This window comes from Protopterus annectens, chromosome 3.part1 (assembly GCF_019279795.1).
Source record: "Protopterus annectens isolate FY-2018-M chromosome 3.part1, PAN1.0, whole genome shotgun sequence".
NCBI classification, from domain to species: Eukaryota; Metazoa; Chordata; order Ceratodontiformes; family Protopteridae; genus Protopterus; species Protopterus annectens.
This window is the reverse complement of record NC_056732.1, coordinates 1,631,815,498-1,631,836,068: the sequence shown is the minus strand read 5'-3', so window position 1 is coordinate 1,631,836,068 and position 20,571 is coordinate 1,631,815,498. Positions and strand designations below refer to the sequence as shown.

At 43.0% G+C, this 20,571-nt stretch overlaps 1 protein-coding gene across 2 annotated transcripts in view; it reads right to left on the bottom strand.

The window, feature by feature from the left end:
- LOC122798587 (pituitary tumor-transforming gene 1 protein-interacting protein-like) overlaps nucleotides 1-20,571 on the bottom strand; it is a 956,210-nt gene that overhangs the window by 835,870 nt on the left and 99,769 nt on the right. For both annotated transcript variants that reach the window (XM_044067656.1, XM_044067655.1), the window contains exon 2: nucleotides 3,006-3,058. In XM_044067656.1, the coding sequence (XP_043923591.1) occupies nucleotides 3,006-3,058 (53 nt within the window). The remainder of the gene's footprint in view (nucleotides 1-3,005; nucleotides 3,059-20,571) is intronic.

Genomic DNA, 20,571 nt, shown 5'->3' with positions numbered 1-20,571 from the left:
GCTCCAAGCCAGAGGTTGGAGCTGAGCTCACCGTAGATGAGGCCCCAAGAGGCAAAGTCGGAACCGAAAAATCAGTCCAACTATCCTCCCTGGACCGGCGAGCGTCGGCTCCTAGACCCCCTCGGTCGGCATCGAAGATGTCAGGGTAGTCAGGACCGACAAGCCTGAAGTAGGCGTTGGACCCAAAGGCTCCACAATCATCAGCTCCGAGCACTCGAGCTCCGAAACTTTGAGATGGATCGGTGCACGAACAGAAGACAGTGGGGGGGATTTTGTCGGTTCTGAAGTCCCAGAGATCAGTCCTGAAAAAAATTTGGCAAGTGCCGGAGTCTGCAGAAGCCTCTGCACCACACGATCTATGTCCATATCTAAAAGCCTGCTTGAGGACCGAGAAGAATGAACAGATGAAGCCACCGACTGTAATATTGGGGACTTCAAGGTAGGAGATACCGGCTCCAATACCGGGGACCGGCTCCTAACCGTAGCAACAGTCAGCTCCAATGACAGTGGAGCCAATGTTAAAGATTTTTATGGCCTTGGCTTACTGGTCGACAGGCTTTTCTTCGGTTCTGATGAACTTGAAGTTTTAGAATGTCTGTCACAGCTGTCCTTATCCAGTGACTCCTGAAAAGAGGATTTCAATAGATCTCTATATCCACTAGTTTTCTCTTACATTCATGCAACACCCTGGAACTTAAAGAGAGGCATGTGGAACAGCCTTCCTGTAGGTGAACCTCACCTAAACTGTATATGCAATCAGTATGTCCATCAGTGATAGACATTTTTTGTTCACATCTGGGGCATTTTTAAATCCAGACTTGGATTTTTACTTCTTCTGCTGAGACATATTTGGCAACTAACAGTAACAGCAAAAAAATAAGCCTATAGAAAGAAAACAGGCTTGTCAAACAACAGTATCGTCTACTATAACAGGACTGTTACATACACACCAACAGCAACTAACGTCTATTTAGATTAACAATACTACTCTAATACTAGTAATGAACTACTAATGAAAAAGTAATTTAACAAGGCCTGAACAGCAAAAACGGCTACAATAAAGCTAAAGCACAAAGTACTAGCCCTCTAAGTTAAACGGGCTCTAAATCACACACACACTTAAGGTTTATATCAACTACTACTACCTTACAACCTATGGATTGGGAAGATAACTAAGGGCTAAAAATACGGCCACGACAATAAACTAAGAAAAAGATTAAACAGTACACTAAGAAAATGCCTGAACTACCGTAGAAAGGAAACTTATAAAATACACTTAACTACTGAAAAAAAGTCTCCAGCAAACAAGTAGAATTTATAACTTTCACTGGCCAGAGCTGGTGAACGCCCCATCTAGCTGCAGCAGCAAACGAGATCTGACGGAAGCACAAGGTATATCATGGGATAGGGAGTTGTCCTCGAGCTGGTTGAAGACCTCAAGCTTTTGCAGTTGGCCGGCTCCGAACCCATCAGTAAGAATGAATGGCGAGATAGAACAACCTCACATCACACCATATTGATATAATTTCAGCTGAAAATATTACACGTCATTTATAATCTACACAGTCTACGTCGGTCAAAAATTACACAGCTCATTCAATTCCTGCCTTTACTTAAACCTCATTCCTCCTCCAAAACACTATTATGCATGTATTGTTCCCACAGTCCCCATTTTTTTATGTAATGTGCTCTTACCCTTTTCTAAAGATCTTACTAACAGTTCTGTTTTCTCTATTACTATATTCAGTACTAATAGTACAGTTAGTTAAGACTTTAATTTCCATTTTCTATTCACTGCTTTTTTTGGCAGCCACCAGAATTAAACTCAGCAAAACCTTACTATGTCTAGGCAATTCCAATTCTGTATCACAGCTCAAAAAATAATTTCCTTAGTTGCACCAATTTGCTCACCCAGTACTTCTGACAGAGTAGTCTGCATGGAATTTCTAAAGTTTGCCTACTTATTACACTCCCAGAAAATATGTTCCTAATTACTTCTTTCTTTCCCATCACACGTCCAACATTTGCAATCCACCTGAGGAAAAATTCTTTGGAGTCTACTTGGAATATAAAATACCTATGCAAACATTTCCAAGCAAAGATTCTAAATCTTCTAAAGACTTAGTTACATATTTGAGAGCCATATATAAAACACTCCCCATTGTTTCTTTGTGAATTGCTTGTCCAGTCTCTCTTTCCAACCTCCTCTATTGATTCCTATATTCATCATGCAATATTTTATATGCCCTACTAATCCATTTTAACAGCAGCTTCTACCAACGCTGGTATTTCACTTAAGATACTCCTACTTCTTTCTCTTTGCCTACATTCTGATATCAATCCTTGACCGGGAAGGCAAACTCCAGTCTGTAAGCCAAATGAATTCTTGGCCTCTTCGCATTCTATTTTCTTTCCCTTTTTAATTATTTGTTCCCAGTACCTTGGTTCCTTTGCCAGTTTTCTCCAGTAAATTCCAGACCCCTCTTGCCTATCCTCTGTACCCCTTGTATCATTTTCACCCTTCCAAATTAAATTCAAGTCATGAAAATAAAAAATCCTCCACTGAAAATTCTGTGTTCCTTTGAGAAGACATTTTTTTTCCAAAGAAAAACCAAATAGTTTAATCTTCAATTAATTTACTGTCACATATTTTTAGATTACTGTCAAAACCAGTGTCCAAGAAACTTCAACCCTCTGCTACAGAAATCCAACTAAAAATCGCTCAATTAACTTTCACCTGCATATTGTAACAGTAGTTTATTTAATGAGGTACTACAATATGAAACACTAAATTCTGAAAAAAAAGTAAAATACATACAAACAGTCTGAAGAGTGAACAAAAAAGTCTGGAAGACGTAAGCATGAAACACGACAATCAATCATTGGGTATTTCCACCATCACCAACCATTTATAATTACAATTTATTTGATTTTAAAATTACAGAATATATATGAAAAAGCTTAAATAGACCGGTTTAAAAACAAATGAATTCAAAGACACTTACTGAAACATTACGCAAACAGTCTTCACAACTCGTGCCTGAGAACTGGAAACATTCTGCAATTTAAAACAAAAAAATCTGTTGAGTACTGCACACCTAACAACGTATTCATTTTAAGGACAAGTCCAGCCATACATCAAGTTATTCTCATCACAAAGTGTTTTCCTTCTGTTTAATTGAACCCTAAGACTTCCACAAAGCATCTTACTCTCTCCCCTCCATAACTGTAACCACTTTCAGCTCAGCAGATCATTCTGGCTTTCTCTGATATTCTGTTGTTTCCTCTGAGTATTTACCACATAATATATTACATCAAAAATGCAGATGCAAGTCAGTAAAAAGATAACGGCTGTTACAGCTAAAACATTCACAGCCTGTAATAAAGTCCACTGATTCTAGCTACAATAATGCTGACAGAAGGTAAATAAAAATCTCCAAATGTAATCTATCAGTCACAGACAGACAGCTTTCATAACTCTTTTAGGCTTAGAGCTAAAATTCTGAGACTGAGCAAAACCCACATTTTTGGCTCAATATTGAAATATACCTAAAAAAAGGCTTTTAGGAATACGAAAAAAAATAAGAAACAGAAATAAAACAAGTGAGACACTTGCAAGATGAAGTTAAAAAGAGAGAAGCCTCAGTACTCCTAACGTAACTGAATTAATACTCACTCAAGTGTGATGGCCATTTCTGCGCATTTAAAGTGTTTTTTTATTGTATCTGCTTTATTTTCTGAAAAAAAAAAAAAATACTTGTTTTCCCACCTTTCTAAGCTAGTATAGTCCAGTTTTCAGGTTAGTGCTGAATTCAGGGCTGTGTTACAAGTTTCTGTGTTTGCCCATACCTTACTTGGATAGAAGGAAGTTTCTCTGTTCACTGTGAGAGAGGGAGCTTTGAGCAGCCTATCTGTTCCTGGAGGAGTGGTTTCAGCCCAGAAATGAGTAGTTTATTGGCCATTTTAATTTCTCTCTCTTTCATTTCCCTGCTATAAAAACCGCAATTTGCATGTCGAGCAGCGCCGGTTAGCTAGGGTATATCTATTCCCGGCTCCACAAAGTGTACTCCTCAATTTTTCCCTTGGACCTAGACAAACTTTCAACTTAAGCACTGAAACCATTCACTTCTCATCCCAGCACTTGCTCAAAACTCATAGCAAGCACCAATAAACCTTAGCACTAGACCCCCCTATACTGTAGAGAAGGGCAAGGCTCTCTCTATTCAACCTTACCAGCCAATCAGTAAAACAGTTCACTGTACCTATCCATGCATGTCCAAAGGGCAGTTTCAGGTGTACTCTCTGGTCCAACTGGTGAATCTGGGCATTTTGAGGCAATGTTACAATTGCCTCATGTACACAGACAACCCTCTCCTCCTTCCACCAAACACTAATACATGCGAGAGATGCAATTATACAGCCAAACTGGAGGCTAAGCTCTCTCAACCAAAGACTGGACCAGGCAGTCAAGAGGGGAAAGGAATTACCTGCATCACACCACAGGTCTCACATAGACCTATAAAACCAGCATGGAAAAAAACACACATAAATACACAAAAACATACTCAGAGGCTCTAAATAAAAATCTGCAAAAGCAACAGAGACCTCCAAAGCAGACATCCAAGCAACCTCCACCCCCCAACACAAACCATGAAACACATACTTCACAAAACCAGTGTGCCACGCAAACACAGCCCTTAAGGCAAAATAACATACCCAACACACTAGTAATAGGTGACTCTATGGTCAGGCACACTGACATCCTGCTCACTAGGCTGAACAAGGAGAAGGTTACTGTTAGCTGCCTGTCGGGTGCCAGGATCCGCCACATAACACAAGCACTCAGGTCACTCCAGAACAAGTACAAATATGACTCTGTCATTGTCATGTTGGTGTGAATGACCTGAGCCGTACCTCCCTGGACTACATGAAAAGAGACATGGAGGAGCTCTCTGATCACGTAGCCCAGGCCAGTATGACCCTGACCCTGAGTAGCATCCTGCCCTCACCAAGAATGATACCATGGTATAGAGATAAAATTATCAATTTCAACAATTGGCTAAGCTTCTGGTGTCATTCAAAGGGGATCCAGTGTCTGTCAGCCTGGGATGACATGCTTGACAAGCCACGCTGCTTCACTAGAGACGGCTTGCACCTGTCACCCTTAGACTTTCGAATAACGGCCAAGGCTCTTGTCACTCCCATAGTGCCTTTTTTAGGCAAGGCTCAAAAAAGACAAACCCACCATTGTAAAGAGCACAAGTAACAAAAAACTGAAGGTAATGCTACTCAATGCCAGAAGTCTAAACCTCAAAATGCTAGCACTCGAGGCACTCCTCAGTACAGAGAAAACCGATATACGTGCAGTAACAGAAACCTGGTTTAAGGCTCCAGACAGCACCCCAGCACTACCAGGCTACAACTCATACCATACATTTCGGCCACAAAACATGGACCGAAATACAAAAGGCGGGGGAGTATCCATATTCATTAAGGATACCCACACCTCCAGGTTAGTGGCACAGCACGATGCTTTAGAGATCATCCACGTGCAACTAACAATGGGCAAAACTGCTATTCAAATTATAGCTTGCTACAGATCAACCACCATGTCCCAGGACCCCACTCCGCATTCCTGGAAACACTGGGAAACATAAAGGTCCCATCAAACACCCTGATATTGGGGGATTTCAATTACCCAAACATTAACTGGGAGAACTACTCAAGTACAAACTTCCTTGCCCAACATTTCCTAGAATTTATAAACTCAAACGCCCTGGATCAACTGGTCAACACCCCACCAGAGGTGACAACATATTAGACCTGGTCATCACCAACATGGGCGACCGGTGTTCCACACCGGAGGTCAACCCCTCGCTGGTAAGATCTGACCATAAACTAATCACTCTGGATACCCACATTCCGCCACCATCCACGGTCAAAGAAACCACCATGAAAAACTTTTCAAAAGCAAACTTCACGTTACTTAAGACCGAGGTGGGAAGTTTCAAAGCCCCCATGCTAAAGGATAACGCTGTTCAAGCTGCAAAATCCTTTACTAATGCACTCTACGGGCACCTACAAGAATGCATGGATCGTCCTATCCCAAACAAAACCAAGACTCGCTCCTCCAGGAAAAGGAAACCAGTCTGGTGGACCCCTGCTATAAACAAGCTATACAATAGAAGGAGGAAACTAGTACAGAAAAGAGTAAATCCCAAGAAGAGAAGAAATCCCTGATCAGTATCAGCAAGAAACTACATTCCCTCATAAAATCATCCAAGGCTAGCTTTGAAAATAAAATTGCCATGGACTCCAAAGATAACCACAAGGCATTCTTTAGTTATGTCAAGAATCTAAGTTGCAATTTTCAGATCTGCTCAGAGTTAGTGCACAATGGCACAAAATACACTGAAACGACCGATATAGCCAACATCCTGGCAGACAGGTTCAGTGCAAACCTCACCCCCCTCTCACACCAAAAAGGGCTCATAACTATACCAGAAGAATGTAGTACCCCTGAAATCAGACACTCAGGTTAAAACAACCCTCTCCAAAGCCAAAAATACAGCATCAATGGGACCAGACAGTGCCCCAGGCTGCGTCCTACACGAGCTCAAAGATGAACTAACCCCTCACCTAAACACACTGTTTAAACTCAGCCTCTCCACAGGCTACGTGCCCACCGAGTGGCACACAGCAACAGTTATTCCGCTCCACAAAGGAGGAGCCACAACGGACCCAATGAACTATCGCCCTATAAGCCTGACTAGCTTGGTCTGCAAAGCTATGGAGCGCATCATGGATCTCATTAACAGGCATATTGGGAACCTCCAAACACTGGACCCTACCCAGTTCGGCTTTGTTAATGGCAGATCATGCCTCCTAAACCTGGTGGACTTATTTGAGACAGTTACCAAGGCTATAGACGAGGGAAAGGTGGTCCACACAGCCTACCTAGACCTTGCAAAGGCCTTCAACACCATTCTCCACTCAGGTATTATAGACAAGCTCACCAGCCTGAACATAAACCCCTACGTCACAAGATGGGTTGCCAATTGGCTCACGGACAGAACCCACATGGTAAGAGTTGCAGGAGCTAGGTCTGACTCTAAACCAGTTACAAGTGGTGTTCCCCAGGGCTCAGTCCTAGGACCCCTCTTGTTCGGCATAAACTTCTCAGAGGTACAGGCAAGCACAGGAGGACTATCGCTGACCAAGTTCGCAGACGACTGCAAACTAGGGGCTATAACTGACTCTCCGGCTAACGCAGACATCCTCCAAAAAGGTTTCACTGAGACCTGGTGTCAAATCCATGGCCTCAAGCTAAATGCCAAAATGTGCATAGTCATCCTCTTTGGAAAAAACAAAGTACCTACAAACTACCACATAGGTGGTAGCCCCCTGAATACAGAAGACGTAATAAGGGATCTGGGGACCCAAACAGATAGTAACCTCTCCTTTGATAATCACATTGTCAAAGTGGTTAGAAAATCCTTCTATGTGGCCCACCTAATCACAAAAAGGTTTGCATCCAGATCAAGAGAGGTCATTGGGCCCCTCTACACATCACTCATCAGACCCATCATAGAGTACAATGCCCCATTTGGGATATACCTTACAAGACACCTGCAACAACTGGAAAGACCACAGAAGTACCTCACCAAGAGGATCACTGGCCTCAAGCAGATGCCCTATGCAGCTTGACTGAAGAAACTCCAGCTGTACTCGGATGCATACCGCCTACTCAGATGTGATCTCTGCCTGACATACAAGGTCATGTCCAACCCAGAATTGATGGACATGCTCCACCTAAAGAAAACCATATCCCCTCGAGCCACATGCTCCAGGGATCTAAACTTCACCACAACAATAAATAGGGTGTGCTGGAGGGATAGATTCCTGTCCCAGAGACTTCCCATGCTCTGGAACAAGATTCCAATCTACATTAGGCAGAGCTCCTCGCTAACCCTCTTCAAGAGAAACCTTGAAGAGTGGATGGGAAACAGAAAGTTTATCCCTGGGATCACTTCAATGGCTCTGCTGGACAGAGGCACAGGGAACTAATCTAAGGGGGTGGTGAAAGCCAACACATTCCGGCTAGGCTTATAAATGCCTTCGGGCAGATAGCCTAGTATCTACGTATGAATCTAATATAGACCCCCCCCCCATGTAAAATGTCTGGCCCCTGATGGAGAACACAAATTAAAGAAATCCCATCAGGGGCATGGCCAGTATGAGACTAGAGTAGCAGCAGTTTTCTCCTGTTCTGCTTTTACATACATTTCTGACAGGAAATTATACTTCTAAACTTAACTGAGTACATTTTGATACAATTCTCAAGCACTGCAAGATTTATCAATTTTTTTTTTTTTATTTTACATATTTCATTATTTTCCTGTCAAATTCTTTGTGGAAAATATTTATCATTGTATCTAGCCTTATAATGCGTCATACAAAGGTAACATCATACTTACTTACTTACACAAGACAAAGATAACATCACAGATTCTGTACTTGGAGAGATTTATTCAGTGCTAATATTCAAGAATTATCAGTTAAGATAAATTAGACACCAAAATTGAGAATTTTAAACAGAACTACCCAAAAGAATGGAACAAATCAATGAAGCTCTGCAGCTGCAGAAGACCCAGATATCAGGCATGGAAGATTCTTTAAATGACATAGAAGGAACAATGAATGAGGATGAAAATAATATAAAGTTCCTGTTGAAGCAAAACAGTCTTCTCCTAGCCGAAACTGATGACCTCAAAAACAAATCACACAGGAATAACATCCATATATTTGGATTACTTGAAAGAAAGTTACGTACTTACCATAACATGGAATCTGTGCTATCCAATGTCATTACTCATCACAGATGGGTCTTGAAGCTGATCTTGGATGCAAGCCATCAACTGATAGACAGATCCAGAGCTCAAGCTCCTCCCCTTCCCATAATCCCCTGCTAACATGTAACCCTCAGATCAGGTTTGCTGGATAAAGAAAAAGGCAGCATGGACTCCCCAGGAGACTATCTCCAAAAAGAAACATCCCTGAAGTTTCACCAGGTCCGCAGAAGGAAGGGCGAAGGAGGGTGGGGATGTGATGAATAATGACCCTGGATAGCACAGACTTCAAGTTATGGTAAGTACATAACTCTTTATCTGATTCTATCCATGTCATTATTCATCACAGATGGGTCAGATTCCGCAGATACTATGAACCCTGGGTGGCCTCAGGGAAGGATATGCCGGAGCACAGAGGAACCAAAGGAAGCCCTGTTCCTAGACACTAAATACAACTTGTAGTATGAAACAAAGATGTGGGGATTAGACCAAGTAGCAGCAGCACAAATCTCATCCAAAGAAAGTATAGCCAAGAAGGCAGAAGATGTAGCCATAGACCTATGAGAGCGGGCTTCAACTGGTCTGGACAGCTCCATGTGCCTGCTGTCATAAACATAGGAAATACAGCTAGCAATCCATCTGGAAATAGGTATCTTAGTAACAGCCAGGCCCTTTCTGGCCTGAGTAAAGGCCATGGAACCGCTGGTCTGACTTCCAAAATTCCTCAATCCTCTTAATATATAAGCGTAGCTGCCTATGGATGTCTAAACAATGCAAAGTATACTCCCCCTTTCTGGAATAATTAGTGAAGAAAACTGGCAGCTGAATAGATTGGTTGAGGTTAGTTTCCGAAGCCACCTTCAGAACGAACAAAGGATTTGTTCTAAGGGGTACCCTATCCTTGTGGAAGACCATAAGAGGGGGCTTAATGCGGACTCGGAAACTCTCTTGGCAGAAGTAACAGCCACCAAGAATACCATCTTCCAAGATAAGAACTTAAGATCACAAGATGCAGCTGGTTCAAAGGGCTTTTGTGTCAAAGACTGCAACATCAGAGTTAAATTCCATGGTGGGGAAAGATCCTTGACAGGAGGTCTAAGAAGAAAGACTCCTTTAAGTAAGGCTTTGCATAGTTTAGAAGAAAAGCTGAGACCCTCATTCAAATGGAAATTAGAGATGGCCACCAACTGAAGTTTAATCATGGAGAAACTAGCACCTTCCTGAAAGAGAGAGGCCAAGAACAAAATGTCAGGAATCAGGGCTGAAAAGGGATCTAAATTCCATTGTCTAGCCTAGACAGAGAATCTTTTCCATTTACTGGGATACACTTTCTTAGTAGCAGGCTTCTGAGAAGCTTAGATGATATTTTAACTGTAGAGGGAAGCCTCTCAGAAGGAATGCTCTAATCTTGGCGTTCAAAACCCCGATGGGTCGAAAGAGGAGAGTAAATTCCCGTGGGTGGAGAATGACCCCTACACAACTGTGCTGGGGACGGTAACAAGTCCAGCTTGATCTGGGCCTTGAGGAAACTTATCATCCTGTCCATATCTGTGAGGAGTAAACTTCTAGAAGACCTTGACAATTTTGTTGGAGATCTAGACAATGTCCTACAATCCCTGGGAGGGGGGACCTCTACTCCAGCACATTGGATCTGATGACCTAGTTCTGGAGGGGGAGCTACCAATGACTATCGGATCTGAGATAATGATCGGATCCAAAGCCCTGAGAGGATCCGACACTTTAGCTTGTGCTGTTGACGGATCCAACAGATGGGTGCTCTGGATCTGTCCATCAGTTGCCGGCTCAGATCCGAGGTCAAATCCAAGACCCATCCATGATGAATAATGACATGGAAAGCATCAGATCTGATGGTAATATGAATAACTTTTTTACTTTCCTGGCTCCCTAAAATTTTAGGTTTACCAGAAGCACTCGGAATAGAGAGAGCACACAGATCCTTAGTTATTCCTGCAGCTAAAAAAAATATATACATATACACTTCTCCAAGGTCTATTATTGTTGATTTTTTCCTCTCAAGATAAAGAACTTATTCTTAAGGCTGCCTGGACTAAATCACCATTCAGAATAGATGGATGTAACATTTGCTTTGACAATGACTATTCTGCAGCATTAACAGCCAATTTCTTCCTCTAATTACAGAACTTAGAAAAAAACAAAAGTATATCCACGGTTTCCTCCCAGATTAAAGATTTTCCTTTCAAACAAAAGGAAACTCTTTGAAGATCTAGACCCTTCATCGCCATATCTAAAAACTAATAAAATATTAGAACAAACAGAAGATATGGAATGGTCCATTATATCCTTAAAAAGAACGATACACTGCTAGAATCTCCTTCTGTTCTGACTGGAGTGCTTCTAAAACAATCTGGAATATATTTCTTGACACTTTTCAGAGTTCTGCATTGTCTTAATTTTTGCCTGACTGAATTATTTTATATATTTGCTGACATTGCTGTTTTCTCATCTGTTCTGAGACTGGTTCCTCCCTATTCCTGGGGTGGTGTTAAAGTTTATAAAACAGGTCTAACTGATCATTTTTAAGTGTTTTTCAACTGTTGAGGGCTACATACTCAAGTACGATAGCCATTTTTCTGCTTTAAAAGTGCTTGTTTTACTGTATCTGTTTTCATTTTTGAAAAAAAAAAAAAAAAAATCTCCTCTCTCTCTCTACCTGTTTCCTGCCTTTCTATAACCAGTAGATTCCAGTTTTCAGATTTTGCTGCATTCTGTCTGGGCTGTTTTGTAGTTTCTGTGTTGCCCAAACCTTACCAAGATAGAATGAAGCTTCTCTGTTCATCAGCGAGAGTGGTAAGCTTTGAGCAGCCTATCTGTCAGTGGAGGAGTGGTTTCAATTCAGAATCTGTAGTTTTATTGGCCAATTTGGGTTATTTCTATCCCTTTCATCTTTCTGTTTAAAAACCTGTGTTTGCGCATCACGCAGTGTCATTTAACTAGAGTTACACTATTCCAGATGCCAGAAAGTCTGCTCTTCTAATTTTCCCTTAGAACTAGCCAGTTTTATAGTTTTAGCACTCAAAACTGTTTTCTTGTGCTCAGTACTTGTTCAAAACTTGTTGCAAGCACTAAATAATCTACACTTAACTTTCCTAACTTCTTAAGAGGAAAACAGTTTTTAGTACTTAAATTAATAAGCACCTATGCAGGCATGTCTAAGGGTCAGCTCCTGGTATTTTCCCCTGTTTGCATGATGAATCTGAGCATCTTGGGGCAATGTAGCAATTGCCTCATGTACACTGACAACCCTCTCCTCCTCCTACCACCCAACACCACAACCTCTGAGAAATGCACTTATATAGCCAAACTGGAAGCCAAGCTCTACACATAGTCAAGAGAAGGTAAACACCTGTACCACATCACACTCAACACATAGTCCATCAAAACCTACACCACCTAAACCCACAAATAGTAACGCAAAACACACACCTACATTCGCAGAGCCTCTCAATAAAAATCTGCCCAAACAACAGGGACCTCAAAAGCTGAAGCTCAAGCATCCACTCCCCAACACTACCCAAATGACACATAGCTCACAAAATCAGTGTGCCACTCAACCTCAGCCCATAAGGCAAAACAACATACCCACCACACTAGTCATAGGTGACTCTGTAATCAGACACACTGATGTCCCACTCACCAGGCTAAACAAGGAGAAAGTTACTGTTAGCTGCCTGTCGGGTGCCAGGATCCACCACATAATGCAAGCACTCAGGTCACTCCACAACAAGTACAAATATGACTCTGTCATTGTCATTGTCCATGTTGGTGTGAATGACCTGAGATGTACCTCCCTGGACTACATGAAAAGAGACATGGAGGAGCTCCCAGATCAAGTAGCACAGGCAGGTATGACCCTAACCCTGAGTAGCATCCTGCCATCGCCCAGAATGATACCACAATACAAGGACAAAATGACAGACTTCAACAATTGGCTAAGCTTCTGGTGTCTTTCTAAGGGGATCCAGTGTCTGTCTGCCTGGGACGACATGATCAACAGACCACGATGCTTTGCCAGAGATCGCCTGCACCTGTCGCCCCTAGGATTCGGATACTGGCTAAGGCTCTTGCCACCCCTATAGTGCCTTTTTTAGGCAAGGTTTAAACGACAAACTCACCACCATAGCAGGTACAAGCAAGCAAAATCTGAGAGTAATACTACTCAATGCTAGAAGTCTAACCCTCAAAATGCACTCACTCAAGGCACTCCTTAAAATGGAGATCATAGACATCTGTGTAGTGATGGAGACCTGGTTCAAGGTACCAGACAGCACCCCTGCATTACCAGGCTATAACTCATACCACACCTTTCGGCCACCTAACCTGGACTGAAACACTAAAAGAGGAGGCGTGCCCATATTCATTAAGGATAGCCACACCTCCAGGTTAGTTGCTCAACATAATGCATCCGAAATTATCCAAGTGCAACTAACAATGGGCAAGACTGCCAGGTGGTAGCTTGTTTGAGATCCCCCACTATGCCTCAGGATGCCCATTCCACATTTCTTGACATACTGGGGAATATTAAGGTACAGCCCAATACCCTAACAATGGGTGATTTCAACTACCCCACCATCAACTGGGAAAACTACTCATGTACTAACTCATTTACTCAACGCTTTCAGAAATTCATAAATTCCAACGCCCTGGATCAGCTTGTCCATACCCCCACCAGGGGCAGCAATATCCTGGACCTGATCATTACCAATATGGGCAAAGTACAGTTGTGTACCTACCATAAATGTAGACGTTCGAGTGTATTCACTGTTGCAATCATTACACTTGGGTTATCCTGCTGGCAGGCTACCCTCAGTCGGCCTGAATTCCAAAGTCCTGGTCCAGTGTCGGTTGCTGTCGCCTCTTCCTTGATGTCAGTGTGCCAGGGGTATATAAGATACAGCCGACGCCATTTTCTTCAGTTTTTCTCGCCCCAGACGTCAGGTGCCCCCAAGAAGGTAGGCAAAATATATTGCCTATAAAAGCATACAGTGAAAATAAAAAAAACAATACCTTCATCTACAAGCAAATACACCACATAGGTTGTATAGGATAGAGAAGTATAGATAAGTCCCAGCAAAGAAAGGGGGATGGAGGGTGGGTAACCTGGACTGCAACAGTGAATACACTCTAACATCTACATTTATGGTAAGTACACAACTGTACTATGTTCATCGTGTTTGATGTTGCAGTCATTACACTTGAGTTGAATCCCAAAGCTGAGGTAGGGTGACTGGGTCTAAATAAGATTAGGAGTGGCTATGAGGCCCTGCAGAACTGCAGTGGCAAAGCCTGCTCTGGATTTAGAGTAAAGAGGTAAGTGGTAATGCTTGGTGAAAGTGTGCACTGAACTCCCAAGTTGCAGCCTCCAAACTTTCCTTGGTTGGTACTCCTCGGAGAAAGGCTGCTGAAGTGGCTACTGCCCTGGTAGAATGTGGCCTAATATTCTTAGGCACTGACTTGCCATGCTGTGCATAGCAGAAACGAATGCAGTGTCCTATCCATTTTGAAATGGTCTGTTTTGAGATAGCTTGTGATCCTGCAGCATGTGCTACAAACAGTTGCTCAGTTTTTCTGAAAGCTTTTGTTTTGTCCAAGTAGAAGCGTAGCTGCCTGTGAATGCCTGTGAATGTCCAAAGAGTGCAGAAGTCTCTCCCCTTTATTCTGGGGATTTGGATAAAATGTTGGCAAATGAATGGTTTGGTTAAGAGCCACACTGGATAAAACCTTTGGCATAAATGTTGGGTTTGCCCTTGGAGAAACCCTGTCCGGATGAAAAATGATAAAAGGTTCCACTGCCATTAATACCTGTAACTCTGAGACTCTTCTTGCTGAAGTTATTGCTAGGAGCAGAGCAGTTTTCCATGTTAAGAATTTTATGTCAGCTGTATTGGCTGGCTCAGAAGGAGGTAGTGTGGGCTTTTCTAAGACAAAGTTGAGGTCCCATGTAGGTATCGGTGCTCTCCTTGGGGGTCTTAGGATTTTTGCCCCTCTGAGGTACTGTCTTAGTAGTGGATGAGAGAAAATATGAGGTTCCGTATTGTAATGAGTTGAAATGGCAGAGGCATGGATCTTAATTGATGAGAAAGATAGGCCTTTGTCCAACATCTCAGTTAGGTATTGTAAAATCTGAGGAATATTTGGAACAAGTGGTTCAAGTCCTTGTGCCTGGCTCCAAGCACAGGATCTCTTCCATTTTTCTGCATAAGATTTCCTGGTGCTGGGCCTCCTGGCTTCCAAAATGACATCCATAACAGCTTTAGAGAGAAGTGTGTCCTGAGTGGCTATATTATCCGCCATGCAGCCAGATTTAAAGTTCTGAGTTGGCTGTGCAGGATCGGATTGTTTTGTTGAGTCAGAAGATGAGGAATTAGAGGTAAAGTCCAGGCTGGGCCCTGAGACAAGCTCTTTAGGATTGGGTACCAGTGCTGGCGTGGCCAGTCTGGGGCAATAAAAATCATGTTTGGCTTTTCTTGTCTGACTTTTAGGAGCACCTTGGGAAAGAGAGGCAGTGGTGGAAAAGCATAAACTGTTAGGGTTTTCCACCTGAAAGATAGGGCATCCACTTTCCATGCTTGTGAGTGATAAGTCCTTGTGCAGAATCTCTGTAGTTGGTAGTTGTAAGGGGAGGCAAAGAGGTCTATGTCTGGGCATCCCCATTTCCTTGTTATCATGCTGAAGACCTGTAGATTTAGTTTCCACTTGTGAGGGTCCATGAGGTTTCTGCTTAGTTCGTCTGCCAGAGTATTTTTCTTTCCTGGCAGGAATTGTGCCTGCAGAGTGCTGTGTTCCACAAAGTCATGGCTTGCCTGCAGACGGGGTAGGAATGTGTGCCCCTTGCTTGTTTATGTAGCACATAACTGTAGTATTGTCCGTCTTTAATAATAGTTGTCCTGGATGTAGTAGATCCTTGAAGGCTGTCGGTGCATTCTGTACAGCTAGCATCTCTTTTTGATTGATGTGAAGATGCATTTGGTCCGTGGGCCATGTGCCCTGAATATATTTTCCTGCCGTGTGTGTCCCCCAGGCATAATCCAATGCATCTGTTGTTATTGTCTGCCTGGCTGTGGGTAAAGTGAAAGGTTGTCCCTTGTTGTGGTGACAGGCCAGTGCCCACCATCGAAACTCCTGTTGCAGGCAGGGAATAAGAGTTATTATTGTTTCCAAGCTGTGGCAATGTTGAGTCCAAACACTTTTTAGATACCATTGTAATTTCCTCATATGCAGTCTTGCATATGGAATTAGCAGGATGCAAGACGCCATGGAGCCCAAAGCCTACAGAATTTTTCTTGCAGGTAGCTGGGTCTTTGTTGCCATCATTTGAAAGGAATGAGTCAGATGCCTTTGCTTGTCTGGCATGAGATAAGCCATCTGGGCAGTTGTATTTAAGCTTGCACCCAGGAATATTATCTCTTGAGAGGGCACTAGTTTTGACTTCTTTTTGTTTACTGTGTACCCTAGGCAAATAAGTAATTCTTTTACAAACGCCAGATGCTTTAGTAGAACGTCCTTGCTCTCTGCTTGAATAAGGCAGTCGTCCAAGTAGTGATATATTTGAATTCCTTTTAGTCTGCAAAATGCAATTACTGGTGCCAGGCATTTTGTGAAGACCCTGGGCGCAGTAGATAAGCCAAAGGGCAGTGCAGAGAATTGGTAATGCATTGAGCCAGCTATGAGTCTGAGGCATCTTATGCAAGATTGTCTGATTGGGACATGCAGGTATGCCTCTTTGAGGTCCAAAGTAACTAGCCAAGCCTTCTTGCCCAGCATGGGTAGAAGTTGCTGCAGTGCCAACATTTTGAATTTTGGAACATCCAGGAACGTATTTAGAAATGACAGGTCCAGTATTGGTCTCCAGGCTTTGTCATTTATGGGTACCAAGAAAAGACTTGAGTAAAATCCTTGTCCCTGTTCTTGCTGAGGTACTTTTTGAATAGCTCTCATGTCCATGAGAGCAGAAATTTGTTTTTGTGCCTCTGCCTATTGGTTTTGTGGCAGGTCTGGCATACCTTTTGACCTTGGTAGGGTGTGAAAGTGGAACCTGTAACCCTGAGAAACAATATTCAGTACCCATTTGTCCTGGGTGATCATGTGCCAATTTTGTGAAAAAAGTGCTAGTTTCCCCCCTAAGGGTGCTGTCAAAAGGTAAGTGCTTGGCTTTTGTAGAGGGAAGTCATTGGGACTGTTTCCTATAAGGTTGTGATTTGTCTTCTCCGCCTTTGGGGGCTGAAGCACCCCATTGTTTAGGTCTGTATGAGCCTTGGGGCTGAGATCTGCCTCTTGGGCGTCTGTATCTGCCTCTTTGTGGCCTGTCTTACACTGGAAAGGACCAATTTTTAGAAGGCCAGTTTCTGCTAAATCTAGATGGCTGAACCTGTAAGAAATACTTTATTGTCTGCATTGATTTTGCTTTATCCTCCATTTTCTTTAACACCTCTTCTGTCTTAACACCAAAGTATCATGCTGCAATGGAGCATCCAATAATTTTGCTTTAACATGATCAGGTAAACTTTGTTCTTTTAACCAAGCATGCCTTCGAATGACAGACCCTGTAACTGTGGCTCTGCAAGAAGCCTCTAATGAATCAAAACCACATTGCAGAGTATGCTTTCCCACTTGTTCCACTGCATGCAATAAATCCTGCATTTCCTTATGGTCAGGACATTCTGAGCTTGTAAGCATTTTCTGTTTTAGCAAAGACATTAGGTATTGCTGATATTTAAGCATGTGAAACTGGCAATTTAAAGCCCTTACAGCTAAAGTAGCAGAAGTGTAAACTTTTTCCCCCATCTATCCAGAGCTCTAGAATCCCTATCAAGAGGGAACAGGGTTTTTTTGCAGTAGAAGCCTTGACCCCTTTGGGAACCTGAGAAATTGTTTCTGGGTCAGCAGCAGGGTTTTTATAAAGAAATTTATGAGAGTCTGGGACCCTGTAATACCTATCTGGCTTGACTGGTGCAGGGAGTAAAGAATCAGTAGACAAACTGGATTCAGAAAAAACATCATCAACAATATCCAGTATAGGGGGGATAGCAACGGGCCTGTGCTGAGGCAGTAAAAGAAAGTCTCTGAGCCTTTTCTTGGATTCTGAATAATCCTGGCTCTCCCAGTGGAAATGCTCCCTCATGGTGCGCAGGGTTTCCCCCAAAAGAGTAATCCTCAGGAGGAGAGGCTGAAGGGATAGATTCTTCAGCATCAGAGTCCTCATAGGAAGGAAGAGAATATCCCTGTTTTGAAGAGGAATCAGAGGAAATAGAAACCTGGTCAGAGGAGTCATAGTCAGTGTCTTGCCTAGGCCTTTTATCAGGAGGGGGATGGGAACCCCTGATCAGAGTAATTAGGTCCTCGGCCATCTTAAGCATCTGTTTATTTGGCATGGATGACTGTCCAGGAGAATGCTGTACTTGTTTCTTTGTCTTTAATGGTGTTTTAGACTTTGCTTTAGCTGCTGAAGTGGACTTAATAGTAAGCTGTGAAGGTTTGAAGACACCCTCAGAAGCAGATGCCTGCTCAGCGGCTCCGGACCCATCTGAGGGAATAGTTTCCGTAGGCCCAATACCTTGAGTTTCCAGAGGCCTAGTTGTCTCCACGTGGGAGTCGGAGGCGGCCTGTGGCTCTGAGGTAGCGGGTGTCAGGGGCTGCAAAAGCACCTCACTGAGAACCGGCGACTGGCCTAGAAGAGGCTTCTCCGTCGGTTTTGGACCTCGAATGCCTGTCTTTTTGTCTTTGAGTTTTTTATGAATTCTGGTCATCGGTTGTTCCAACGGCATTATATAGTTAAACCTTCGGCCAAAGTAATGTAAAGCAAAATCAAACAGACGCTTAATAGTGCGTTGGTTGAATCTAGCACAAAACCGACAACTAGCAATGTCATGGTCAGGGCCTAGGCAAGGAATACAGTAAGAGTGAAAATCCTTATGAGGTATTTGCTTCCCACAAGAAATACAAATGTTAACTTTTATTGACATCGGTCTGGAGCAAGAAAAAGTTTCCACAACGGGGTACTTAGCTTTATTGAAGACTTCGGTTCTGAAATTCAATTTTGAAAATCTCAGGAGTCGGCCGACCGGCACTTGAGAACTGCTTTTGCTTCGGGCACCGCGCGGCAAGAAAGACTGAAGAAAATGGCGTCGGCTGCATCTTATATACCTCTGGCGCACTGACGTCAGGGAAGAGGCGACAGCAACCAACGCCGGACCAGGACTTTGGAATTCAGGCCAACTGAGGGTAGCCTGCCAGCAGGATAACCCAAGTGTAATGACTGCAACAGTGAAACACAATGAACATCCAATGTTCCATACCAGAGGTCAACTCCTCGCTGGTCAGATCCGACCACAAGCTAATCACCCTAGACATCAATATCCCGCCCCCACCCCCCATTTAGGAAATCACCATAAAAAACTTCTCCAAAGCCAACTTCATGCTTCTTAAGACAAAAATGGCAAACTTCACGACACCCATACAGACAGAAAATAGAGCTACGACTGCTGAATCCTATACAAATGCACTGTATAAGAACATCTGAGTGCATGGATCGTGCCATCCCCAACAGAACCAAGACGCTAACCTCCAAAAAAGGAAAGCCAATCTGGTGGTCCCCTGCATACCTCTCAAGTGTACCTCATTACGAAGAAAGTACCTCATTTGGGGTCTTAAAAAGTTCATGTTCCTCAAAGTTCCACATTGAAAGACTGTCACACATTCAGTGTTAGGACTTTTTTTTAAGTGAAATCCATTGTAAATAGAAACGAATCATAACAATTCATTAAAAGATCTTCTTTATAAGTAAAACCAGCATATTTTAACTATCCTATGACCTTCCTACTTGAAGTTGTTAGTAAGCCATTAGTATGTGTTCTACATTTTGCCCATTTGTTCCACATTATGAGGGATAGTGTTCCTCATTTTGGACATGGAAGGTTGAGAGCTGTGGTCCCCTGCCATAAACAAACTCTACAACGGAAGGAAGAAGCTGTTGCAAAAAAGAGTAAACTCCCCTGATTGCAGGAACTCCCTGGTCAGCCTCAGTAAGAAGCCGAGATCCCTCATAAAATCCTCCAAAGCTAGTTATGAGAATAAAATCGCCACTGATTCTAAAGACAACCACAAAGCATTCTACAGCTAGATCAAGAATCTCAATGGCGACACTCAGATTTGTTCTGAGCTACAACACAATGGCACTAGATATACAGAACCAACCGATATTGCCAACATTCTGACAGATAGGTTCAGACTTCACTCCCCTTCACCCCCAAAGAGACCATCACTATACCGGAAGAATGCAAAGCCCCTGTAATCATGGATGCATAAGTAAAGACCACAATCTCCAAAGCCAAGAACACAGCATCCATGGGACTTGACAACATCCCAGGCTGCATTCTGCACAAACTACAGAACGAACTGACACCCCACCTAAGTACCATGCTCAATCATAGCCTCACTTCAAGCTTTGTGCCTACTGAATGGCGCACGGTGATGGTTATCCCACTCCACAAAGGGGGTGCCACCACAGACCCCGGGAACTACCATCCCATTAGCCTGACAAGCCTGGTCTGCAAGGCCTTGGAACGTATGTATCATATTGGAGCTTATAAACAAGGACATAGGTAACCTCCAAACTCTGGACCACACTCAGTTTAGGATGGTAAAAGGTAGGTCATGTCTCCTAAACCTGAATGACTTCTTTAAA